Source organism: Capra hircus, chromosome 20 (genome assembly GCF_001704415.2).
Source record: "Capra hircus breed San Clemente chromosome 20, ASM170441v1, whole genome shotgun sequence".
Lineage (NCBI taxonomy): Eukaryota > Metazoa > Chordata > Mammalia > Artiodactyla > Bovidae > Capra > Capra hircus.
Genome location: NC_030827.1, coordinates 8,196,706 through 8,224,455, shown reverse-complemented (window position 1 = coordinate 8,224,455; position 27,750 = coordinate 8,196,706). Strand labels below are relative to the sequence as shown.

The window sequence follows — 27,750 nt, the reverse complement described above, 5'->3', positions numbered from 1 at the left end:
TGAGCATTGCAATCACAAGGGGTAACAGAAGCCAAACACATTAGGAACATGTTCCTTGAGCAAATAGCGTAATTCCGGACACGCGGGAACACATGGTTTGCTTCAAACATGTTTCATTTTGTCATCGCACTGAGTCCACAGTATTTCTCTTTGGGTGCAAGAGTGATTGATTTCGCTGGAAGAATTGTTTGTAAGAACATGCAAGTTGCCAAAGCAAACACGTTGGAGGGAAGTGTGGAGAAGGGGAGTTAGAGTATTTGGAGTAGATGGGGGTTTGGGAAGTTCATGCAGAGGTGAGACAGTGCGATGTAGAACAAATAAAAACATTCTGCACACTTCATCTACATAAATTATGTGCAGAAATTCACTCTGTGTAGACATTAGCTGTGCAGCTACAAGTCTCCCTGGTGTGCCTCTAGAATGTGGGCACAAAGCCAGTTTTTAAGTGAATGATTTGTAACTTTTCCTTCACATAAATTAATCTATTAATATTTAGATCATCCTGATTTTAATCTACAGAAGTCATATAGTCACCATAAAAAAAAAGCCCTATAATCTATTTGTCTTTCACGATAAAATTCTATTACAACTTGCATTAATAAATTGTCTAAAGATATGCTGACAAAATGAATGAAAAACATTTAAGAATATTTTCTTTGATCTGTTTCTCTACCATGGGGAAAAGAAAAGAAAAATCTAAGACTCTACCTAAATAATATACAGCAACATTTATAACCATGTGAGTTGAAATGTTCCTTTTGGTCATTTGCTTTACATGTAAATTTTTTGTTAGAGATGAGAAATTTCTTAGCTCTTACCTGTCTATGGGTATTAGCTTCTAAAAGATATAAATTTGTTATAAACTACTCATGATTCTTAGATGCTTATGTGTGCAGTAACACCACAAACTAACAGAGTTTTGTTTACTCCGTTAGCATTTTTTTCAGATAGCAGTCCTTAGAGTGCAAAGAAAAAGCTCCTGAAAATTAGCAATAGACTATCTGAATAAATAGTCTCATTTAAAGATGAAACTCTAAGAACAAAATAAGCTAAAACTGAGAGAATAGGGACTTTTTAACAGGTTATACAGTACCAACGTAGCTTGGTGTACAGGAAGGCTTCCATTAGTCATGCTCAGGCAGTCTCTGCCTCCCACACATGTCCTGCCGCCCATCTAGTACTTCATCGAAGGGCAAGAGGTCACTTGTATTAGTTATCTATTGCTATATAACAGATTACCCCCCAAACTTAGAAGTTTAAGACAACAACATTTATTATCTCAGGGTTTCTGTGGGTCAGGAACTCTGAGCACACAACTTAACTGGATCTTCTGGCTCTGGGTCAATCACGTGGCTGCAGGCAGATCTCATGACATGACTGGGAAGGATCTGCTCACTAGCTCACTAATGTAATTTTTGGCAGGATTCAGTTCCTTGCTAATTGGTGAACTGACACCTCAGTTCCTCCAGGGCTGTTAGCTGGCAGCCTCCCTAGGTTCCTTCCCACATGGACCTCTGTGTCGAGTGGCTCCCACGTCAGCTAGCTGCATCAGAGTGAGCAAGTAAGTCAGAAAGAGAGACCAGCAAGATGGAAGACAAGGTCTCTCATACCTTCAGCATGGAAGGGACCTCTGATCACTTTTGCTGCATTCTCTTTGATGGAAACAAATCACTATGACCAGTTCACACTCAAGGGGAGGGAGTTACTTCCTTGGGAACCATGCCAGAAGCTGCCGACAATTAGGAGTATGTTTCCCTGGCATCCTAGGTCCCACTTCATATGCTGACGGTAATATTCACCGTGTGATTCCTACACCAGCAGCATCACTTGGAAAGTTGTTACAGTTGCTCACTCTCAGGCCCAAATCAGATTTACTGAATCAGAAACTTTGGGAAATGGGGCCCAGCATGCCAACAAGCTCTCCAGGTGATTCTGAGCATTATGAGATTTGAGAAGCATTGCCTTCAGAGCTGATTGGACCTTTCCAGTTTCTCTCTTACAAGACCAAGACCTCAGTCACAGGAAGATCTACCCACATCATCAGTGTACTCATGGTTAATGATGGTTTACAATGATGATGATGACTTGCAACACAAATCAAGAGCCATCTCTCAGCAGTACCTTATATGGCATGTCTAGAAGAGAGTTTTGATTTTTCATTTACCTCAGATTTAAGGTTTTCAACATAATGGAGCTCATGGACCTAACCACACAAGCTGGTGCTTTGTAGGTTTGGGGACCAAAGAGAACTTTGTCACTTGACCAAAGCTTCAAAACAGCTATTTTTTCAATAGGAAAAAATTCATCCAATCATCTCCATGCCAGATTGTTTACGTATCTTGAGTCTCTAAGAGGTTTCTTTTTAGATTCTGTAACGGATCTTAAAAAAAAAAAAAAAAGTTTTTAGTGGCCACAAGTGTGCTTCTAAAGTATGAAATGGCTAAGAAAGCTGATTCTATGTATTAGGTCCTTCCAGTAGGAATGCAAACTCTGGAGTTGCATCACAGCCACAGAATGCTGTGGAAAATTCTCTGCGCCTTTGGTCTCTATACTGTCCTCTCAAACTCATCTTGGGAGACCTCCATGATGCTGTTAAAATACAGATTCTGGGGTTAAAAGATGTGGGTTCAAATCTAAACTCTGCCACTTAGTATTTGTGGCCTTAAGCACGTTTTAACTTTTCCAAGCCTTGAAGAATGTGGCCCTACTTTGGCAATTCTGTGGCCAAATGCTAAAGCAAAAGCCTGTGTGTTAGTCACTCAGTCATGTTCAACTCTCTGCAGCCTCATGGTTTGTAGCCTGCCAGGCTCTTCTTGTCTGTGGGATTCTCCAGGCAAGAATACTGGAGTGGGTTGCCATCTCCTCCTCCAGGGGGTCTTCCAGACCCAGGTCTCCTGATCGGCAGGTGGATTCTTTACTGTGTGAGCCACAAGGCCTAAATGACTGCTGTTCCAGTCATCCTATTAACTGACTTCAATGACTTCACTAAAAGGTGCATTTAAAATGAACAGAAGGAAATGTAGCAAATACTGTAGTGCAATTTTATAATATTCTTTCATTTAAAAAATATCTTGTTGGATATTTTTTAATATCCAACTCTTCGCCTTATAATTAAGAAGAACTTTAAAATACTATAATGCCCCAAACACATATATTGCATGCTTGTTTTTCAGTTACTGATTTGTAGATGTGAAAGTATAACTTTTGTTCACTTAATACAAATCAACTTTTAGCAAGCAAGTAAATGAAAGTAGGAAGAAAAAAACCTGCTCATTTTGAATGGGAAGAGCTTTAAAAATGCTTGTACCCCAAAATGATAAGAGGTCTTCTTTCCTGTCAGGTAAATGGAGAAATGGAAACATTCATACTGTCTATGACTTTGGTCAAACCACTCAGTGGTAGTAAAAATGTCAGATACCCAGGAATAAGAATCATCATAACCCTACTGCTCTAGTTGGATAGTATAGATCCATTAGTCTAAATTTTATGGTTACATCAGTTTTTTCACTGTTTTGCCTCAGTGCACGCGTGTGTGCCAAGTCAGTTCAGTCGTGTCTGACTCTTTGCGCCGTATGGACTGTAGCCCACTAGGCTCCTCTGTCCGTGGGATTCTCCAGGCAAGAATACTGGAGTGGGTTGCCATGCCCTTTTCCAGGGAATCTTCCTAACCCAGGGATCGAACTCACTCTCTTATATCTCCTGCATTGGCAGGCAGGCGCTTCACCACTAGCACCACCTGGGAAGCCCTTTAAATCAGAGACAAAGCCAATCAACTCCAAATTATTCTACCCAGACTTTTCAGTTGAATGATAGATTAGTTAGTTTATTCATCAGCTGGAAAATATTTATCAAATGCTAATCATGTACAAGACATTAGAGGAATACAGAGAATTACAAGGTATAGGCTTTCTTTTAAGCAGCTTAAAACACAGTGGATACTTAATAGAGGACAGTGCATATGAACACATCATAAAAGCTCTTAATAGATATCTCACCAGGGTGATTCTCCCAAAGAATCACCCTCCCTGATTACATAATGTATTAAATTTGTTAATCTAAATAGTTAATTCAACAGCCCTATGGGATTTATTGGTGATGGTGTCCTATAGACTTAATGCCAATTAAGTAGTACATTTAATAAATTCTTCAGGTTTGGAGAGACAAGTCCTTCTCTGGGAGCATGAAGACTAATGGAGCCCAGGTTCTGAAATCAGAACCTCACCCTAGCTCATCTACTTAAGGATATATGACAGTGACAGGCTGCTCACTGTTATCATGCTTTACGTCTCCCCTGTGAAAACCAGGGATGTACTTTATAGGATGGTTGTGAGAATTAAAATGAGATTATTTGCATAACATAATTAGCAAAGCACTCAGCAGAAAGTGCTCCATACATGTTAACTATGTAGTAACAGCATTCATGTAATAACAGTATTTGTGTGGCCTTGCTTTTCATGTAGTAGTGGTATTCTTCAAGAGGGGAAGTATCTCAGCTAGGTGCGGAGACCACAGAAGAAGAAAAGATAGTACAGGTATGGAGAATAATAGTGTGAAAAGCAGGAAGATTGTAGTGTCTGCTGAGACAGTAAGTTTGGCCCAGTTGTGAAAGATCTTGTTTATAAGGCAAACTTACTACTCCATCATGCAACCTATAAAGAATGACTTTTCATTCTTGGGCAAAGTGTGACATGATAAAGAGGTTTGGGGAAAGGTAATCTGCAGCATATACTAGACAGTGGGGAGACTGGAGATAAGAAGACCAGAGGAAAAAAATTACTTAAGCGGTACAGTCACAGGGTGATAGGGGCTTGATGTCTGAGTGTGAGAGTGGAAACAGGAGGAGTGAGTCTTTGCAGAGGAAGAATTGACCAAACTTGTTAGATGAGTGGATGTGAGAATTAATGTGAAATAGAGGAAGATTATGAAAATGTTAAGCCTGGGTTAATGTGAAAATGGAGTACTCTTGTTGGAAGTAAAGCAGTCAGAAAGGGAAGCCAGTTATGGAAAGAGGCTTATTTTAGAAATGTTAAAGTTGAGCCTTACTAAATCCTGGGTATGTCTAACAGTCATTAGAAAACTAGGACTAGAGCTTGGAGAAGTTGGGGATGACATCTGGTTATCCCTCGAGTAAGAGGCCTGATGCAGTGGCTGTGAGTGGTACCACAGTGACCCATCAAAAGGATCCCCCGGGGCCTGGCTGACTCTCTTCACTTTCCAGCAGGCCCCAGGTAGTAGTCTCGCCCCTCACCCTTGTATCCCTGTCCAGCTTTTATCAAGGTGGACATTAAGAACAGGCTCTAGATGTCTGAGACATCTCTGGAATCACCCTCCTCCTTTCCTGATTCAGAAAACCATACGCCCCATAGAACTGTTCCATTTTGAAGTCAGGGTAATAGAAACATGCTGGAAGTGTTACGTGTACAAGAATTAACCACACACTCAAGTTAAGGGATCCCTAGTCCACCCTTTCCCTGCTCTTCACCTCTGGAGTGATTCTAGTCCCAGTCAAAGAAACCTCAGATTTTGTTGACCAGACTAGGAGTATCCATTGATTACAGGCATTTGGTTGACTCCATGTGATAAGATTTTAGTGTTCAATTATCTGCTCACTGAAAACATCCTACTTTTTATCCTGCCCTCTCATGCTGCTATTTTTTATAATTCTCTTCCCCTGTATAATATTCTTTCTTCTTCAAAGCTCATCTCAAACATTCAGTTCAATTCAGTCGCTCAGTCGTGTCTGACTCTTTGCGAGCCCATGAACTGCAGCACGCCAGGCCTCCCTGTCTATCACAAACTCCCGGAGCTTACACAAACTTATGTCCATTGAGTTGGTGATGCCATCCAGCCATCTCATCCTCTGTCGTCCCCTTCTCCTCCCACCTTCAATCATTCCCAGCAGCAGGGTCCTTTCAAATGAGTCAGTTCTTCGAATCAGGTGGCCAAAGTATTGGAGTTTCAGCTTCAGCATCAGTCCTTCCAATGAATATTCTGGATTGATTTCCTTTAGGATGGACTGGTTGGATCTCCTTGCAGTCCAAGGGACTCTCAAGAGTCTTCTCCAACACCGGTTCAAAAGCATCAATTCTTCAGCGCTCAGCTTTGTTTACAGTCCAACTCTCACATCCATTCATGACTACTGGACCTTTGTTGGCAAAGTAATGTCTCTGCTTTTTAATACGCTGTCTAGGTTGGTCATAACTTTTCTTCCAAGGAGTAAGCGTCTTTTAATTTCATGGCTGCAATCACCATCTGCAGTGATTTTGGAGCCCCCCAAAATAAAAGTCTGTCACTGTTTCCCCATCTATTTGCCATGAAGTGATGGCCTAGATGCCATGATCTTAGTTTTCTGAATGTAATCTCAAACATTACCTCCCCTACAAAGCCTTTCTTGATCCTCTTAGCATAGTTACTTCTTTCACTGTGCTCTTGCATGAATCAATCCATACTTCTATTGAAGCTTATATTTGAATTAGTATACCTGTCTTCTCCCCCAACTTCTCCAACCAGATGTGTTATTTTTTCTTTGTATCCACAGCACATCACACCATGGCTGAGACATACTGAGATGTCCACTCAATGCAAGATGGGTAAATGAATGAAAAATCAAATGTAGGTCTTTGGCTAGCCTTGATCATTTGTTTTAATTTTAATATCTATATTTTAATATTATCTTTATTTGCACTTTCTTCAATCTTTAATATATGTTATGCTTGTAATACTATATAGACCCAAGAATCTGGTAACAAATTCCCAAGTTTTGACACTTTTATAGCATTTCATAAGAAGTGGTTTTAGTTTGTTATTACTTTTTTCATGTATTTTATTACAGTTTTAAATGAAAATGTTTACATTCTTTTCAAGAAGTTTGGCTGAAATGATGCCAAGTAATATTTCTTAAGTTGCTTTATTTTTAAAATAATAAACTGTTTTCAAGTAAATCAATAAGTGAGAAAAATTTTTTGATAAAGTACAAGAGAGTTTTCTATAATAAAAGTAAATTTTTGTCAGATACTCATGACCAAGTTCTTCTGCTCAAGTCTTAGATTCTGTGTGGTCCCTTCTTGCTTCTTTAAACAGATGGGAGCCCATATATGTGAGCAGGTAGATGAATGGATGGAATAAAGAGGCCAAGCTCTCTCTCCACATATAAATCTCCAAAAATAATAGGATACATGTGTGTAAAAGTGGTAAACCACTAATAATATTTAGAACTCCACAATTCCTAGAGGAAATAAAATAATAAAGCAATAAAACAGTCAAGGGAAAGAACAAGTACCATAGTTAAAACAGTGGCATCAGGACTCAAAACTGATGTGTCTGAAATCTAGTCACTCATGATTGGGTATGCTTATGGTGGGAATTTAAGATTGTTTCTATGTCGTGGTCCACTTTCCGATAGGCAGACCAGATCTCCTGGGCGGGCTCTGCATTGAGTCCGAGCCATAGTGGTGCCAACTCTTGATTATGAGGACTGAACACACTCTTCGTGTCAATAGAGATGTTTAACAACGTAACTAGTGGTAGTACTGGTTGAATCACCTTTAAACACTTTGGTAGAGGGAGTAAGAGAGTCACAGCCATTTCACGAGTTAATAAACGTTAACGTTTCATTGGCCATAGTTCAATTACAAAACAGATAAGGTAATGAGTAGTGCTTTGCTTAAAGAGAGATTGGTAACTGCTACCCTTTGAACACTCCCTATTTTGTTTAACATACTATTTTTAAAATAAGACACACATTTCCAAGGACTTAATTTACAGCCATGCTCTAGAAATGAAACCAGATTTTTAAACCTTTGTTCAGATCTTATGTATGAAAATGAGTGTTTCCTTTTGAGCAGTCACCATAGGAGGTCACGTGATACCAGTGATGCTCTCACTCCCAAGGCCATTTTGAGGACTCTTTTTGTGACCGGTTTACACTAGATGATAAATCTTCAGGTACACTTTGGCTTTGCAAAAAAGCTGTTTCACCCCATGTAGTCATCTGTCTTATTCATGGTATTTAACTCTCAGTGGCATTTGGCTATTTGCAAAAATCAAATCCACCCTCAAAGAATGAAGTTTTTCAAACAAATGGGTGGATTGTTTTAGTTTCCAAGAAATTTTCAGCATTGGGCCTATCAATAGAAAATTCAGTGTTAAATGATGTCTTTTAAACATTGCTTATAAAATATCTGTAGCAAGGACAGGGCTAAATTCATTGTTATTAATTATGAGAAACCAACCAATGAAAGCTCTTGTCATCAACAGAGCCTTCTACTAACAAGACATTGACTAAAGCATCTCTTACTTATTTTTAAACTTTTTATTGTGAAATAATTGTAGACTCAGAAGTTGCCAAAACAGTACATAGAGTTCCATGTGCCCTTCTCTCAGTTCCCTCCCCTCAGTTTCCACCACTCTTGGTGACATGTCCTGTAACTGACTGCAGTACAATATAGAAGCCAAGAAACTGACATTGCCTAGCACCATTAAGTAGCTTAGAGGTTACAAGAGGACTTAATCTTCACCAGTTTTTACATGCATTCATGTGTGTGTGTAGTTCTGTGCAATTTTATCCCATCTATAGATTCATGTAACTAAACAAGGCATGGAACTCTTTCATCCCTAGAACTCCCTTCTGCTTGTGTTGCGTGTGTGCCTAGTTGTGTCCGACCCTTTGTGACCCCATGGACTGCAGCCCACCAGGCTCCTCTGTCCATGTGATTTCCCAGGCAAGAACACCAGAGTGGGTTGCCATTTCCTACTCCAGGGGATCTTCCCAACCCAGGGGTCAAATCTGTGTCTGCTACATCTCCTGCATTGCACGTGGTTTCTTTACCTCTTGAGCCACCGGGGCATCTATAGAGTCATGCAACTACCACAGCAAACAGATCACAGAACTCTTTCATCAGTACAGCTCCCTCCTGCTACACTTTTGTTTATGAACCCCTTCCACCCTTTCCCCTGTCCCGTGACAACCAATTTGTTTCCATAGTTGTGTCATTTCAAGAACATTATATAAATAGAATGATCCAATATATAATCTTTTGAAGTTTACTTTTTTCAGTAAGCATAACACATTTAAGATTTTTTTTTTTTTGCATCACTAATGTGTGTGTGTTTGTCGCTCAGTTGTGTCTGACTCTTTGCACCCCGTGGACTGTAGCTCGCCAGGCTCCTCTGTCCATAGAATTCTCCCAGCAAGAATACTGGAGTGGGCTGCCATTCCCTTTTCCAGCAGATCTTCCCAACCCTGGGATCAAACCTTGGTTTCCCACATTAAGGCAGGTTCTTTACCATCTGAGCCACCAGGGAAGCCCAATAGTTAACTCCTTTTCATTGCTGAGCAGCACTGCACTGTATGAATATCCCAGAATTTCACCCCCTGGAGGACGTTTGGGTTGTCTTCTTTTTCCCTCTCACTATTACAGATAAGTCTGCTGTGGACATTTATGCACAGATTTTTCTGTGAACATAAATCTTCATTTTCCTGGGTAAATGCCTGGAGTATAGTTGCTGGGCTGTATGATAGGTGCATACTTAGTTTTGTAAGTAACTGACAAACTCTTTTCCAGAGTGACTACCATTTTACAGTCACACCCATAATGTATGAGAGATCCAGTTTCTCTGCATCCTCACTAGCAACTGGTGTTACGGTTCTTTTCAATTTTGGCTATTATAATAGGAATGTAGTGTTTTTCTTTGCCTATTTCTGGAAATTACTGATTCAATTTCTATGACTGGTACGATGAGAATTCAGTAGAAATGACTTTTTGTCTTCACAGTGCCTTCCTGAATATGAAGCTCATGGCTTATTTTATATTTATGTTAACTTTTTAGATTTAACATTATAAAAATATATGTTCTCTACTTCAACTTTACCAATATCCACTAATAAGCAATCAAAACCTCACTTTGGTCTCTTCTATCCCATCTCATAATTTATCCCATGGCACAAACATGCCATGCCTAAAAATGCTGTTCTTCCTGGGCAAAAAATCAGTAGTGGCTGTATTCTACTGCTTCTTTGGAGGGAAGGAGCACTAATGATGGGCTCACTGGTTGTCTCTGGTTGGTCACCCTCATGAATTCATGAGAGAACAGTCTTTGTGGCTGGATTGCTGGGGATCCTAGGGGACAGCAGGACTGTCATAATCCTATAGGTTTGCTGTGCTTCTTTCATTCATAGGGTGCAGTTTTCTCTGTTCAAAGTTAACTGGCTTGTATGATGACCCATGGATGAGACCCAAGTATAGATGGCTAGATTAGTTGCAAAATGAACACTTTCAAACAAAATTCAAAGTGCACTTGACAGGCTGTTGCACTAAGTACTTGCATGTCTGAGATAAAACAAGCTGGATGCATTTAGGTTCCCCCCTCAAGTTCATGCCATTCTTTGTGAAGAGGCCTAAAGTACTTCCTACTGTTGAAATGGTGAGTAGGAAACAGAATCCAATGACAAAAGCAGCTTGTGGCTTCGGCTTCCTCTACATTCACCCACAATTACATCTTGATAATGATGTAACTAAAAGTTGTTGCAGGTAAACCATTTCATCTTATTTGTTTACTTATGTACTTGTAATCATAAAATTAACTCTGCTGGTTGATAATGATGTATTTTGGAGGAGGAGGGGTAGAGCTGGGAGGGATGTTTGTTTTTAATTTAATGTTGCTTGTTTTCAATTTGGGAGTAAGTTAAAGCTTTCCAGTGTCTGTCTGCCCTTCTTGATCTATATAAATTGACTTATCACTTAAATTGTCTTATAAATAGGAGTTTTAGCAGATGAACCTCAAAAATATATTGATGAGTAATAGAAGCCAAACAAAAAGCTATATACAAACTGTATAATTCCATTTATTTGAAGTTCAACATTTAAAAACAATCTGTGGTGATAGAAATGAGAATAGTGGTTGGGGGGTGGTGGTATTGACTGGAAAGGAGCATGGAAGAATCTTCTGGGGTGTTTAAAATGTTCAATAACTTGATCTAACTAGTGGTTACACAGTTTACCAAGTTGTATGCTTAGGAGTTGAGTACTTTAGTTGCTGTTATTTAATTAAAATTTAAATTAGCAATTGAAATGAAAAAGTAAGAGGTTTGGTGATTTAAAATCACAGACCAGAATCAGTTTTGGCTTCTCACTTCTATGCTTCCAGGATTTAAAAGTTTGCAAATTATAATTTTCCCCATTGTAAGTGAACCACTTTGCTTGTCTCTCTTCATTTTCTCTGCCCCTCCCAGCTTCTTAACAAGTTAGATTTTTGTTGCCATGTCATGCATATTGTAACTGTTAAATTAGAATATTATGAAGCAGGGTGTGGAAGCAATAAAAATTTATTAAGATCACGTTAGACCTTTAAAAATTCCACAATTCCTTTCATTCACATGACATCCTTCATTCCTTTTTTTGAAGTTTGGGTCCAAGGAATTTTGCATGCTGTGGGTTGACATTTAGTTAATAGCATCTTTTGCTGAGGTTCCACTTTTCTAAATTAACAAGATCAAGAACAGTGACCTGATGATATTTCTTTGTATACCTGGCACTTTTCCAAAAAGAAGGATTAAGGTAACAAAAAGGGGGTAGCAGGGAAAAGAGAGAAAAAGGAAGGAAGAAAAGGAAAAAAACCCTTCTCAATCTACTTTATTCTAGGGCAAAATGTGTTTCAAATTTTTTAAAATATCAGATATTACCCTCTCACCAAGAAAATGAACAAATAACCCTACACACATACACAAAACCTGTAGTTGAAATGTGTCTGCTATTTCACATTTCTATCACTTGTTCCTAATACCTTGTGTCTTGGTACCTTCCTACTAAGCCATGAAAAAGCTAAAATCTGCATATAAACCTGGGGGCGGGGGTGGCTAGAATGTGTAACTTGCTTGAGGAATTGAACCAAGTCAAGTTTAGCTTCCTAAGGCGTATATGAAGCGTTTGTCTCTGAGTCCTGTCTGACTCTGCGAGCCCACAGCTGGGGACACTCCCCTGTGCGTGGAATTCTCCAGGCCAGAATACTGGAGTGGGTAGCCTTTCCCTTCTCCAGGGGATCTTCCCAACCCAGGGATTGAACCCGGGTCTCCCGCATTGCCTTTGTGGGCAGATTCTTTACCGTCTGAGCCAGGAGGGAAGTCCCAAGGCGTCTCTTGGGATGTGCCAATACGGAAGGAAAAAGGCCGACGTGTACAGTAAGAATCTGGCTAGGCACATAATACACGTTTATTTAAAAGCCTGGTAAGAGGAGGTACAAATAATTATGTGCATGAAGAACTCCTGTAACAGCGTCCCATGCTAGCATAGTAGATCAAGAGGGCACCTGAGACTCCCATTCCCAGAATCTTGACTTGGAAAATTCATGTTTTAACAGAAAGGAAAAGAGTGACCTATACAGAGGCAGTGTGAAAATTTCCGAGGACGGAGGGGAAAATCTGGAGCCTGCCGAATGCGAAAGGGTGCTTTTCCAGTAGGCTGCCCTCAACTTCTCTGCCCCGCTGCATGCCCTACCGCAGTTGTCTGGGCCCCCAGCCTGGGCAGACGGAGGGGCGAGCGGTGCGCGGGAAAGGCAGGCCAGCAGCAGGTGGGAAGGTGGCGGACTTCTGTCTCCGGGAAGGAAATGGACTGAGATGAAAGGGCGGAAAGCAGTGGCGCTCAGGGCTTGTGTCTGCGGGATCCCGACCTTCTCGAAATCGCCCCGGGCTCCTCTAATTAGAGAAGGGATGCAGGGTGGGCGTTAGTTCCCAAACGTTTTAATCGAGCCTCTTTTCAATGGCCAGGGATAAATGTTGCCACTGTTACTCTGTGTTGAATGGGTCGCGAAGACCCCCGCCCGGCCCCCAGCGTGGCCATTCAGGGCTCTTTTCACAACCTCTAAGCGTTTCAGTCCCCGGGCCTAGCGACACTCCAGAGCGCTCCTAATTAGTCTAATTAGAAAGGTGGATTGATAGATGGGAAGAAGACAAGAGTTGAGTTCGGAAGATGCGCAATGCTGCCAATTTCGGCTGGGTAGCTGCTTATTCTCTCCAGAAAGAAAAGGCCGAAAAGAAGGAGGCTGGAGCCGGAGCCAGCCCGCCCGCCCTGCAGAGGCTCGGCTCCCGCGGGATCTGCGAGCTGGGCGGTCGCTGACCCCGCGCTTCCCTCGCTCTGCCGGAGCAGACAGCGGGCACCTCCGGCTTCTCACAGCCTTTGCGGAGAGAAGCTGGAAGGAAGGGCCGAGGCCGAGAGCCGCACGGCCTCGCGCCCCGGCCTGGAGCCTCTCCGGCCCGCTGCGCCCCGCCGCCGCCCCTTCCTCCCGCGGAAAGCGGTGCAGAGGCGCGGCCTGGGCGGCCGGCGGGCCGGGCAGCGGGGACTTCGTGGGTCACGACCGGAAGGTCGGTGCGGGGCCTCTGCGTCCCGCCGCGCCACGTGGCCACTCCCCGCGCCCTCCCGCCCCGGGCCTCGCGGGCTGTCCGAGCTGTGTTTCGTCTCAATAAAGCCGAAACCCCAAGAAGGAAAGAGCTTTGGTTTGAGAAGGAGGCTTAACTGCGTGCGGCCGTACGCTGGGTGCGTGCGAGGTTCCTTCGCCCTGCTCCGCGAGCAGGCCCCTCACCCGCGCCGCCCGGCGGCCGCGCGCTCCGGGTTGTGGCGCGCAGAGCGGCAGGGCTCCGCGCATTCCTGCGCCCGCCGTGGCCCGGAGCAGCGCGGGTGGCTTCAAGAACACTGAACCTTTAATTGGGCCATAAATCAGACAGGGGAGTGCGGTGGAGTTTGTGCAGGTGTAAAAACAGAGGGGAAAGCCTGGGCTGAGCAGCTAAAGCGCCCGGGCAGGTCAGAACCTCCAGCAAACTAACATCTTGATAAGTCCGCTGACAAAATAAACAGTGGAGAGGGCCGGGGGAGGCGGGGAGCGCGGCTGCCCGCGGCCCGCGCGCAGCAGCACGGCGGCCGTCTGCTGGGAGGAGGCAGGCCTCTTCTGGGTTTGTGTATGGGGCTCTTTTTCGGGGCAGGGGGGTTCTTAGGGAGGAAGGAGAAGCAAAATTATCTCCCTTTTCACCCTCTCGCTTTCAGCATCGCGTTCTGTTGGACAGAGAGCCCAGGACTGTCAGACGGCGAAGGGTTAGGAAGTGCGCGCAGCCTCGCCGACCCCTGCCCAGTCCGAGAGCCAGAGCTGTTGTTGATCGAGGGCCCGGCCGTTGCGCCCGGGGCGCGCGGGCCTCGCTGGGTCGCGACGAGTCCCTGCGCCTCCTCCCAGACGCGGCGCCACCGAGAGACAGACCACCGGCTCCCGCTTCATTTCAGGGGCTGACGAGGGGAAAACACTGCTGCGCCCCTGGCCGAACAAGGTAAACCGAAGTAGAAAGGGCGATCAAAAATTAATCTGGTGCACTGTTCTGGAGCAGCTCCCTGTCAGAACTCTACGGAGACGTTGGCACAAGCGGCAAACGGATTCACAGACAAAGGAAAACAATACAAGTCTCGTTAGATCATTTTTCTGGACATTATTTAAGGTCTGAAAGGGACCAAATCGTTTCAAAATGTTGCCAGTAAAAATTATCCTATGTGGAATGCAACTAATCCTTTTAGGTTCCTGTCAACTGTTTCCACAAAAGGAATCCGATTTTTCAAATCAAAGATCCAAAAGTCTTTGGGGAGAGATTTATTACATGCCAGAGCTTTAGTTACAGAATAGAGTTACAATAACAACTCGCACCCACCAACTCCCCAAAATAAGGGATCCCGTCCCACACAGTTCTAATGACGTGTGGGGGATGGTTTGCTGGAGTCCTGCTAAATATGCAGATGGGAGGAGGGGGGGGAAGGGGGAGGAAGGCAGAGAAATATTAAATTCCTTAAATAGACCAACAGAACACAGCGCCTCAACATCTTATTTTTGTTCTCTGTACCCCCGGTTCCTTTGGAAGAGGAAAACAAGACCCAAACTTGGTGACCTGCCCCCCCCCAGTTTAGAACTTTAAGGTGAGCTTAATGCTTGAGTCCTGAAAAACTCTTCCGAACCCTCTCTGAGTTTGCATAGTAGTGTGTCTACAGTGTCTGCAAGTGGAAAATATTTTAAAATGAGAAAAGAAAACAAGAAAATATTTTTTCTTTAAAATTTTTAAAAATTTATTTTTAAGTTTTTCTTTGATTTGAAATACAGTGTTTAAGAACAAGAAAAATGTGCCCCAGGGCTTTTCACTGTGCCTCTGTATATGAGTCTTTCTACAAACGCATGTGAACAGAAATGCATTCCTTGTAGGTCACAGCCTCAGTTCACCGTAGTATGAGCATTTTGTGATGAGCCTGATCATGAAGATCCTCCACCTCCTTTTCAGTTCTTCACTGATTAGAACTGGTGGCTAGGGATAAGACTGATGGGTGAATGACTGGTAAAAAGCCTTAAAAACTTGAGAAGAAACTCAAATTCCTAGTTCTCTGAGTGGAGGAGTTTAGTGCCTCCATACCATATAGGCACCAAGCTCTTTTAGGTGCTTTGTGAGTGAACTGCCACACCAGTAGTTTCAAGAAGCAACTTCAGTTTAGTTTACAGACAGTTGTTTGGGGTTTTTTTGTTTGTTTGTTTGTTTTATGGTTCTGTTAAGTGCAGAAGTGAAAATAGATCTTCCTAGCCTTCCCTCCACCCCATTGTTTGCTGCTGAAATGGCTCGTTCCTCTTGCTGCCTGAGTTTCTGTTATTAGAGGCAACTTGGTGGTGGGAATTCTTGCATTTGTTCCCTGTATTTAAATTGGGAATAAAGGGATTTGCATTGTAGCAGGTGCTCAATAAATACTGCAGACTAATCCCACTTTTCAAAGCTTAGAGGTTAAAGAGATGATCAGTAGGTAAATAATTAGAGAAAAGAAATAGAACAAGAGACTAGAAGAGGGATTTAAAACACCATCACTTTGTTTATTTTAGAAGGGAGGAGAAAGTTATCTGTCCAAATATACATCTGACTGAGGTAAGAGAAAACACAATGCCACCTCTTTTTTCCTCATTTCTAGTCAGGGTTAAATAACAATTTATTTCATAGATAGGGTGGGAATGTTGAAGAAAGATGAGCTTTACATGAGGCCAAAAGTTTCTCTTAACTAATTTAAGGATTTGGGTATACTCCAAAGTTTAGAGGTTTTTCATTTCCTGGAAGAATATGGATGTGGAAATGAAGCCACAAAAGAATCATCAGTCTATATATGTGTGTAGGTTTTATGTTTTCCAAAACATTTTCATATAAATTCGCTTATTGATTCTCAAAACCCATCACCACACTGCCCCCCCCCAAATATAAATGAGTGTGAAGAAAACTGATCTAATATTTATTTTTAACTGAGTCTTATTTCTTCTGTTGCAATCTCTGGAGGGTTTTTTTGGTTTGTGGTTTTCCCCCCTCATTTAACAGAATACAGTCTTGTCACAGTCATTTTCATATATATGAAATTGCATAAAAAATAAAAATAGAAATCAAAAACCAAATTATTGTTCATTCATAATAATCCTTCATTATTGACTTGTCAGAAAATGCTTCACACCTTTTATTGCTGAAAATATCAGCCTTTTAGTTATATTAAAGGAAATTCCTAAGCTAGTGCTCAAAGAAGCTTCTGCTCTCTGCCATAATTATTATCTGCTCCCCCTTTCTTTGCCAGTCTGTTATTGATCAGAGTTGCAATTAAGAGACACTCCGTAGTTTGTATCTGTCTCCCTCTGGGACAGACAGACCCCAGCAAGGCCCATGGCCTCAGATCCGTCCTTTCCTGGTGCTCCAGGGACTTGCTGGACCTATGGATGCATTACATAGAATTCTGCCTAATGGACCAGATAGATTCTCCTTAACGGTAGCATCTTACATAACGGGAAACATCCTATCTTGAAAAATAGAGACACTCTCACTTTAAGATTAGAAAATTATCTTTCCAGACTTAATTTCAAATTCAGAATTAGAATTTTCCACATTCCCGAAGATTCTGATTTCAATACACTGCATTTCTTCCTGAAATGGGGTTTTGTTGTCTTTTACAACTTAGAATTTAGAAGGGGAAAAAAGCATTTGCAAAAACACTTTCTCTGATGGATACATGTGTATGTTTGGCTGAGTCCTTTTGCTGTTCGCCTGACACTATCATAACATTGTTAATTGGCTATACCCCAATACAAAATAAAAAGCTTAAAGTATGTATGTATGTGTATATGTATGTGTGTGTATTTCTATAAAAAAAACACTCAGGCTAATCTAGTGAATCCAGACTTGGCATTTCCTTGATTACCCATTTAAAGATGGAAGCATTAAATATAGTGTGCTTTAAAACAAAAAAAACAAAGACACTTTTTCTCTGGAAAATCAGTGTTATCTTGCATTAAGCACTGTTTCTTGAAAAACTCAGCACAAACACTTTCCTTCCTAGTCTGCAGCTCACAGTTAGACGAAATCCCCACACTGGCTCCAGCCTGGGTGGCCTCATAAGGGACAAGGAGTGGCTCCAGGGCCTGCCTGGAGGAGGCTGGGCTTCAGTGAAGCTTCTGGTGGTGACCGGCAAGGATAAGCTGGTCACATCCAGGGAAAGATGTAATTCCAGCAGGTAGTCTGGAATTCCCTCCCCACTCCCCCCCACCTTCAAGGCATTTCAGGGAGACTGGTAGCCCAGGAAGTTTGGAGCTTGAGGTAGGATTGCCCCTCAAGAGACTCCAGTGCCTTGTGTTCACTGCGAGGGAGCTAAAAGAACCCATTCAGCACCTGATATGCAGCTGTTCAAAGACAGTAAAATCGCTGAGAGGGTGCAGGGTGGGCATATTCTCCAGAAAAAAAAAAAAAAAAAGACTTGCTTTCTTACTAAATGTTGAGTCAGTTGATATGACTCTTGACATGCTCATTTCTGCATGAAAAGGATGAGACCCTAAGTCTGGTTAAAAAGACCTACTGAACAGTTCAGCAAAAAAAGTTCTGCCAGTTTGGTAGATTTTAAGCATTAAAAATGCTTAAAGTACCAGCATTTTAAGTAAGAAAAGCTGAGGAAATGGACAAATAGTACAGCAGTGAAAAAGATAAGTCATCTGTGTGTGTGTTGTGTGATGTTTTAAAGAAGATTGCTGATGCGAAGAAAAAAAGTGATGCTAGGAAAAAAATATACAGAACTAGGTGGAGGAAGCTGATATTCCTGAATAATTGACTTTCAATTCCAAATGCATCCAAAATGGGCTGGGTATCTCTGGGAAGCCCTGAGTACAGGTGGCAGGGAGGAGAACCTAGCAAAAACAAAAACAAAAAATGTATAAAAAATAAATGACTCTTCTACACAGCGACCTCTAAGGCAATTGCCCTACCAGGGTGGACCTTTAATCAATCACAATGATGGTAACACGGTGGCAGTGTGATGTATTGGAAATAAAATGAGATTTAAATGCTGACATCTCAGTAGCTGTGACCTTGGGCAAGTCATATTATTTGAGCCTTTATACCTTTATTTGTAAAGTGGGGTCAATAACAATTATTATCCTATTTCACAGTGTGGTTGAAAGAAATATTAGTGAAAGTCCTTTGAAAAGTTAATGTGTGCTGTGGGTAGTAACTGGAATAGACAGGAAAGGGGTTCTGGGGTACTGGTAACATCTTCTTGACTTGAAGCTGGTTACACAGGGGTGCTCACTTAAAAGTTAAACTAGCTCAAAACAGTTTTTAAAATTATGATTTAATGCTAAGGACAAGGAAAATTAGAAATAAGAAGCTTACATATTTTATCCTCACTTCTCTTCCTTCCTTATCAGACCCAGAGACTGGGGACTCAAAATGGGGGTTCAATGATAAGAATCAGTTGTTTTCTATGTGGTTTTTTTTTTTTTTTTGCTTGTTATTGAATAGTATTTTCCTGGTATAGAAGCAGGAGCGAACCAGGAAGTTTCCTGCACACCAGAAAGAAACCCCAAACTGTTCACATTAAAGGAAAGATGTGATTAGAGAGGTGTGACATGCAAAGAAATTATCTGAAAAGTGAATTCAGTTGGGAAAGTATAAGACCGAAAGAGCCCTGAGCAGCTGGTCATGATCAGATTCTCCATCTTTCTGTCAAATGTAACTGTATCTGAGTTGGCAGGGTATTTATTGCTAAAGTCGAAGGGCCAGATTTTACACTAAACATATTTACACGTTTACATTCGTTGCCCTATAAACACTCCACGTTTCACTGGCTGTGACATCAAACACATTTACCAACAAAAAGCATATGCCTAATTACAAAATCATAGGGGGAAAGGGAGGCGAGTGGCAGCTGATGGGCAATGAGCATGCACTCCTGTGTGTGTCTATGTGTGACCCAACTGTAACACTAGGAAACCAGTGAAGACAAGAATGGATACTGACAACACCGGGCCCACTTCACTTGTCCTCTGCTCCCCAGGACTATCCTTGTCTGGTTCCGTTCAAAAGGGGGAAGGGGACCCCTGGCATTCCAATTAGTCCCAGGTTACACCCCGCTCCCCTTGGAGGAATCCAGAGAAACCAAGGTGCTTCCTGGGCAGATTTCTGACTTGGAAGGAGTTTGATGCTGATTGGCCTTTATCTGGCCCCCAAATGACTTCTCAGTCCATAATAAAAACAGGTGTGAGCAAAATGTGTAGCCAGCAGAGAATTTCTCAACGAAAACTAGAGTTCTTAATTCCTGGCTTGAGATAGTAACATCAGATCCCTACCCATCAACGGCAGTTGTAATAACACTGTTAGCTGCTCCAAGCTTGGTCCTCGGTCAAGCACGGAAATCAGAAGCACCAGAGCTAGAGAGAAAAACAAAACAGGCACAACCACTGGCCTCAGACAGCCTTTAATAAATGACACGGGCTGGTATTCCATCAAAATAATCACCTTCCATCAGAATAACCACCTCTCCCAGTGTTCTCAGAGGACAGGCGAGAGGAAGAAATGGTGGATTAAAAAAAAAAAAAAAAAAAAAAAACCTGTGAAGGGCAGAAACCTCCAGCCCCCTTTGGATGGATTTTTACTACATACACTGTAAGAAGTGTGATAACAAATATATCCCAAACTCCAAGTCCATCAGCAGAAAGTTTGGGCAGGAATAGGCTACTGGGTAGGGGCAGCGAAGGAGAGATGTGCAAACAAGATGCCTTAGTAAAGCATGAAGAAAGTCCTCCTGATTTTTTTCCCTTCCCCTCCTCAGTTTCTTTTCTAAGAGGAAGGGAAGGGCCTCTTAAATTCACAGGATGAGGGTGGAGAGGAAACACACTGTTGAGCAGAAGCGCTAGCTTCTTATTTTAAAGAAATAAAATAATTACCCGAGGAAAAAAAAAAGAAATCAACCAAGAAATGATCTAAGGTCATGACACCATGTGTGATACAAGGAACAATTCAATCCATAAGGGCTTCATTACCCCCGCAATAGATAACATTTGGCTAAATCTAGCTGCAGATTAAATCTCCGCAGCATAACAGAGTCCTGAATGGAGAGGCTCCTTTTTGTGTGGTCCTTCTCCGGGAGCTGCCTGAACCATTAGCCCCAATATATCCCTCTCCCTATTAACTGCAATTCCCTCCCGACTGCGCTTCGGTCATTTGTCTCCAGGCTCTACGGGGGCGTTTGATGAGCAGAGAAACAAGGAGAAGGGGAGAAAAGCCTCGGGTTAATGAGTTGTAGCAAATCCACACTTTGTAGTCGGGAGGAGGAGAGCTGGTGTCCAATGTTTGTCCAACTGGTTTATTTTTCGAGACCCAGCCTATTGAGGAAGGCTTGTTCAAGCCGGTTTCGTCCTTACAAACACACAAACATCCTTCTGTTTGCCTTCAAAGAAAAGGGGACCAGAGCTGGATTTGCATGCGAATGAGGAGCCTCGGGAGGAGACGTCCTGGCCCATCAAAGGCCGCGGTAGCCGGGCGGCCTTTGTTCCAGCACCTGCTCGCCCCCGCGGCCTGACGGGGCGCGCCCCGAGCTCCTGGCTCACCGGGCCCACTGCCCGTGGTTCACTCCTCGCCTGCCCCGCGGCCCTCGCCTGGCGGCCCGCGGCCCACCCCTCGCCTGTCCCCGCGGCCTTCGCTTTCCCATAGGTCTGCCAGCCGTCGCCCAGGCCCGCGGAGCCAGCAGAGCCGACGGGGGAACCCCAAACCCGGCGGTAGTGGAGGAGCTGCACTCGCACGACGCAAAACTCGAGACTGAGGCAGGCGGGTCGGCTCCACCTTTTCTCAGGATTCGGGACTCAAGACGCACTTGCGGGGGAAGCGGGACCCCGGCTCCCGGTCCCGATCCGAGGACCCCGCTGGATCGCCCAGGCTTTCTTGCCGTTCTCTTAAAAGCACTGACAGCCTGGGAAGCGGAGCGAGTCCCTGCACTTTTTTAAAGATGCGGAATTTGGATAGAGAAAGAGATTAGCCGGGACTCCCAGGTTCAGGATACCCAAGCATCACGCAAATAGTGAGACACACGATTTTTATTTTCGCGCGCTCTCCCTAATTACTTTCAGATAAAAATTCAGATCTATGCGTTACAGAAGGCTTCGAGGCCCGCCAGCAGTGCTTGTGCGGTTTGGGCTCCTCCTGCTAAAGCCTGTCCACCCAGGGTGCCAGTGACATCCGGACCTTCCGGGTTCCAGTGTCTCCTCTTCCTTAGGTGGGCCAGGGTAAACGTAACTTTTCAAAAAAAGACTTTGGTCTAACGAATTACAGCTTGTATCTAGGCATCAGTGATAAACTTGGGGGGTGACTGTGTTTACTTTAGCCTCTTAGTTTCCCTCTTTCAAATATTTCATAGAGTAAAAACGCAGAACTTAATTTTGAGGCTATGAGGGTCAGGTTTTTTCCCTCCCCCAAAAGGGAGGGAAGGACAGGGCATCAAAGAATGAACGGCACTGCAAAACAGTGGCCTACAATGTGGCCTTTGTTAACTTGCTAGTTTAAATCGCCAGCCCCTCAGATATATACCTGTCCAGATATTTGAAAAAATTAACAATTCACTGATATTAAGCACGAAAATTACTATGCCTTCGTTTTATCTGAACCCCACATTACTACCAAAACTAGTCTCGTCTTTTTAAAGAACTATAAACTACCTGCAATAACTAGTTAAGGAAAATAAAGTTTGAAAAAAGATATCCTAGATCACCTGAATTTTTAAAATATAAGTAAACACCTGATGCATTTCATTCTTTAAAGAGTATAGTACCTGAAAATTAAAGATTTTCTTTACATACTCTAACTTATTCATTTCAACTAGAAGTTAACACTGCCTTTTAGAATAAAAACTTCTTTATGCAACTACTGGAATTCTGTCAAAGAAAATAGCTTTAAATACTAGAGCTTTCAAATACAATTTAATCTATGTATTTTCTTGTTTGATTAAAGCTATTTAACTTATGAGCTCTATTAAATTTTTCTAATAAATTTTAAATTCAAAAGTCACAGATTTGTTACTCCCATTAAAACATAACCTTATGTTGCAGAGGTTTTACAGATTTATAGGAATTTGTGCTCAGAAGTGAGTGAAAATTAAATGGAGTGGAAAGCTCCAAAATAAAATTTAAAGTTCTATAAAATTATCTTAGAGAACTGTGGCTTTTAAGTATCCTCAGTGCTCTTCAAAATGGAATCAAATAAGATTTGGAAATGAATACCAAAGAAACTTTTATTTGTGGTCATTTAAAAATAATTTCTGATCTCCTGCAATGGTTTTGACTTAGCATAAATAAAACATCATAGCATGATGTTCTTGTTAAGCTGTCTCTGAAAATATTACTTTTCTCTTCTATAACGGGTTCCTACTTAGCCCACAAGGAAAGTTTTTTTAACAGAAAAGAAAATAAACTAAGAAGGGGATGACTAAAGTCGATTCTTTTGGAGAATTTTCTTTGAAAATTAAGTATTTATTTCTGAAAAAGTGTAAAAATCTTACATTAGAATAGTACAATAATTGCCAGTCAAAATTTACAATACTCCTTGTAAAGAATACGCAGTAAGTACAAAATAAAAATTCCGCATGTCTATTATGATACAAAACACAGGTTAAAATAAGAAATGATAATTTTGACTTTTTTCCTTGTGTAAACAACATGTTAATCATTTTTTCCTTTTCATGAAAAAGCACACCAGACAAATGTCCTCAAATAAAAACTATTGCTTCTCTGGCATTCTTCGGGACCTTTACTATTTTTGCATTACTCTTCTGTTGAACATTATTGGTCTTTTATTTTTAACGCCTGGACCTGAGACTCTCTAGACCTCAAAAAGGCTTAGATTTTTAAAAAATGTTCCCAAAGTCAAGGAAGCCCCTTGTGCCTAGACAGAGCGGATCTCCACCAGCACCCTCTTCCTCCCCACCCCAGGTTGGGGGGCTGCAGCACAGGGCGACTTTGCATAAATAGAGGGACCTGCAGAGTCGAAAAGAGCGCCCGAGAAGTTGCCAAACACAGTCTCGTCTGAGAATCCCAAGCGGCGAAATGGGGGCGCGAGGTCGGGAGGGGCCGCGCCGGGAGGAGGGAACAAAACACAAAACCACCCAGATGAAAATAGGAGCCATGATTCCTACCTTCTCTTTCTCAAGCGCGCTAACATAGCGTTATTAACAATTTGAGATCCTAGCAGTAAAGTTCTCGACACTGGACAGGGCAGTCCCTTGGTGCAGAGTCCCCAGGGCGGCCGACGAGGAGACGGAGGAGGCGGCGGCGGCGGCGGCGGCCACGAGCGAGCGGGTGAGCGCGGCGGCCGGACCCACGGCCGCCTGAGCCGCACAGCCGCCGCCGCCGCCGTCGCTACCGCCGGCCCCGAGCGCGGACGGCGTCCCGGGAGATGGGGAGGGCGAGGCCTGCACGGCCACGGCGGCCTGCGCGGCGGCGGCGGCGGCGGCCGGGCCCAGGCTGCCCCCGATGATGCTCTCGATGGAGAAGGGCGAGCGCGCCAGCGCCGAGGCGCCCGGGCCGCCCGCCTTGGCCGCCGAGGCCTGCAGGGGGCCGGGCAGGGCGGCGCCGAGCGGGTGCGGCCGGTAGCCGAAGGCGGTCCGGGCCAGCTCGGCGGCCGCGCCGTGGGGCGGCGGCGGCGGCGGCGGCGGCGGCGGCGGCGGGGGGGGCGGCGGCGGCGAGTGCGGGTGGAAGGCGGCAGCGGCAGCGGCCGCGGCGGCGAAGAGGGCCGAGGGCGGCGCGTAAGGCGGCAGCTGCAGGCCGTAGCCGCAGCCGTAGGGGCCGTAGCCGTAGGCGTGCGGGGGCGGCGGGGGCGCGGGCGGGAAGAGCGCGGCGGCTGCGGCGGCCGCGGCCGGGTCCCCTGCCCCCCCCGCGCCCCCCGCGCCGCGCAGCAGCAGCGACTCGGCGGCGGCGGCGTTGGGCGGGAGCAGCGGCTGCCGCTTGAAGCGCTTCCTCCGGCGCAGGAAGCTGCCGTTGTCGAACATGTCGGCGGACTCGGGGTCGAGCGTCCAGTAGTTGCCTTTGCCGGGGTTGCCGGGCTCGCGGGGGATCTTGACGAAGCAGTCGTTGAGCGAGAGGTTGTGGCGGATGCTGTTCTGCCAGGCGGGGAACTTCTCCCGGTAGTATGGGAAACGGCCGCTGATGAACTCGCAGATCTCGCTCAGCGTCAGCCGCTTCTTGGGGCTCTGCAGGATGGCCATGGTGATGAGCGCGATGTACGAGTAGGGCGGCTTCACCAGCGGGTTCTTGGCGCCGCCGCCCGCGCCCACGCCGCCGCCGCCCGCGCCCGCGCCGCTGCCGCCACCAGCCCCGGCCCCCGCCCCCGGGGCTGGACCCGGGGGCGCCGGGGAGCCCCCCGTCCGCGGAGCCAGCAGGATGTCATCGTCGTCCTCCTCCTCCTCCAGGTCCTCCAGCTCGTCTTCCCCGGCGTACGAGCGCCGCCGCCGCCTCCGCCGCGCGGGGACAGCCAGGCGGTGCCCGCCGCCGCCGCCCTCGTCGTCGTCCTCCTCTTCCTCGTCGTCTTCGTCCTCGCCCTCCCCCACCACGTCGATGTCTGTCTCCTCGGCGAGGCCGGAGGCATCGGACATCTCCGTGCTCAGGGTCATAGCTGTGGCGCGGCGGCGGCGGCGAGGCGGCCCATAGGGGCGCCGGGCTCCGGGTTCCCGCCGCACCCCAGCCCAGGTCCCGGGTGGCGGGCCCGGCCCGGGGGCGCCACGCTGGGCGGGGTGGGGGAGGCGGGAGGCGGGGGACGGTGCCCCGCGGCTGCGGGAGCTGCGGCGCTGGGGCTGCGCGGCAGCCGCCGAGGCTCGCGCTGCGACTTTGTAACTCCTGCGCCGCCGCGGCGGTCCCGCGATCTCCGCGCTGGTTTAGTTAGGCGCGCACCCCGCCCGGGCGGGGGACTTGACCTTCCTCTCTCCACCAGCAGCCCCTCGCCGCGTCCGTCGAGGAGGGGGTGGCGGGGTACCGAGCGAACAAGTCAATAGTGGCGGGCGCCCGGGAGGGTGCGAGACGGTGGAGAGTCTACGGACAGAGCTCGGCGAAGAGAGGGCTGAGTCCAGGAGAGGGCGGACCTTTCCCCGGCTTATAGCTGAAGGAGGCCTGTCACATGGTGTGCACGTCAGAGCGCTGCCAAGGCTAGGGAAAGAATGCCTAGAAAATCAGCCCTGCTCCGAGAGAAAGTTCACCGTAGGAGGGAGCAGCAACTGTGAAGAGGAGGGAGGAGACAGGACCCCATCATTCCTTCCCAAAGGAGCTGAGACCTCTGAGTCTCTCGCAGGCTCGTGGTGGTTTGATCAAGGGCCGCGGCACGAGTTCGAGTTCCCAGTCTCCTCTGCAATGAGCCCTCAACCCGAACCCCAGAAACACTCCTGGGACGCGACAGTTTGACCACCCGATGGCCCTTCGGAACCATCTCGCCAGGATATGACCATCCCTGAGGGTCGTCTGAGGTGGTCCCTGGGGAACGGCCTTGAGATTTGTTGGGCTGTTCCATATCCTCCAGATAGAACGAGCGGCTCCCCACGGAATCTGATAAGAAACCGCCTCCCTCCTCCCTCAGTTTAAGCGCAATAATAATTGTTTATTGACCTTTTAACCTGTCCCTTTCGGTTCTTCTTCAAAGACGTTTGTTTTCCACCATCTGTTAATAGAAATGCTGTTAGGGTGGCGTTTTAGTCAGTATCTGAAATTGAATGCCCTAGAAACTTGACTGCTAAACTAAGCCACTCTAATGAGAGGATCTGATTTCGTGGGAATTTCGTGGGAATAAAATGCAGAGAAGAAACAAATTTTTAGTGGAAACCCAAATACACACCAAAAAAACTGCTTCTAGGAGTGACTCAAAAAAGTTCTTTCATAATGGGGTAAGGGATTCTATAGTTGTAAGTTGGGATGTTCTAATCAACACTCCACAGTAATCTAAAAGTGTTTAAATCACTAAACAAATACACATATCTCTACACAGTCAGGCTTAATAATAGAAACTACAATGATAAATTTGAAACTTTTACGCCAGTTTTTTTTTTGTTTTTTAATGCACTAAATATTTCCAATAGGTATTGGTGAGAAGAAACGAAATAATTTTTAAAAAGAAGATTCAAGTTCTGTTCAACTCTATTTTCCTTTTCGGGTGACAGAGTAGTGGAAATAATCCAACGATGGTATTTTAAGTACACCTATCTTTACCACCAGCTCATTTTTACTTTGGCTAGTGGAAAAATCCTAATAGCTTGTGGACTTCATACTCACACTGCCATACATCTTGGATTTTTGCATTTCCTAAGACACTTTTATTTCAAACTGGGGACTTGCCTCAAAGTTTTGTAAAATGATGGCTTGACAAGAACTGAGGATCAAAAATGAATGGCTGCATGTAGGAACAATGAGCTGCCCTTACATATTAACATATCACTTTATGGACCTAGCAATTTTCATGTTTCCAGATGTTTCATTGCTTCTCTTATCAATTACAGAGTCTCAAAAACAAACTGTTAACCCATTTAAGACTTCTTTTTAAATCGAATTTTTGTTGCTGAGGACAGCTATCAACCAGTTATAGTTACAAATGACCCATAAAGTCCATCACAGATCTTTGAAAGATCTATGAGAATGCCTCAAAGTCTTAAATAAATTATTTTTCATTGACTCTCGTTTGATATATGGCTGAATCATTTAAGTATTGTAATGGGCATTCACCTGAGCCAACATTAATCAGCACTATTAATCAGGCATTGCATTGCTTTGTTGATGCAGCCAGGCGTCCTTAACAAGGAGTTCACTTTTACGTTTGAAAGTTTAAGTTTTATCTAAATAAACACCGTGATTTTCTCTGCACTGAGGGCTGGTGTGTGTCGAAGCATTTAAAATTGAAACGGAGAGGAAGAATTTGTTCGCAGACCATTAGTTACTTTAGATGATCAGTTACAGCCGTCATTCCCTTCTGTTACCACCGCTGTGAACGTGTATGACCAAGAAGGGCTCGGGGATTGACTTTGCATTCCGTTTGTACTGTCCGAAGGTCCTTCCCGAAGGGGTTAAGAGCTTTTCCCTGGAAACCTTTGGAAAAAAAAAAAAAAAGTGGCCAAGTTATCTTCTGGCCACTCAGGAGACAGTGTTAGGATTTACTGAAGGTCAGAGCGGAAAATCAGTCCGGGAGGAGCGCTGCAGAGGCAGAGTTGGGTGAGCTTTACTAAAGCCTCGCATTTGGACACCCCACTTGTTTTGTTTGCTTTAGGTAAGCTACACATTTGTGTACCACCTCTAGCTCCGCGCCCGTGAAACTCCGGGGAGTTTCGCGGAAACCGTAGCATTCCGTTGTCAGCGCTTCCCGCTTTCGCCTTCTTTGATTCCCTACCCTCGGGTCTCCAGCCCCAAAGGCTCCCAGCTCTCGGCCTCGGATTGAAATAAACT

At 44.7% G+C, this 27,750-nt stretch overlaps 1 protein-coding gene across 1 annotated transcript; it reads right to left on the bottom strand.

Moving 5' to 3' along the window:
- On the bottom strand, positions 22,792–26,162 carry FOXD1 (forkhead box D1). Its single transcript, XM_018065810.1, has one exon. The coding sequence runs from the start codon at positions 24,945–24,947 to the stop codon at positions 23,508–23,510; it is 1,440 nt and encodes a 479-aa protein (XP_017921299.1). The 5' UTR covers positions 24,948–26,162; the 3' UTR covers positions 22,792–23,507.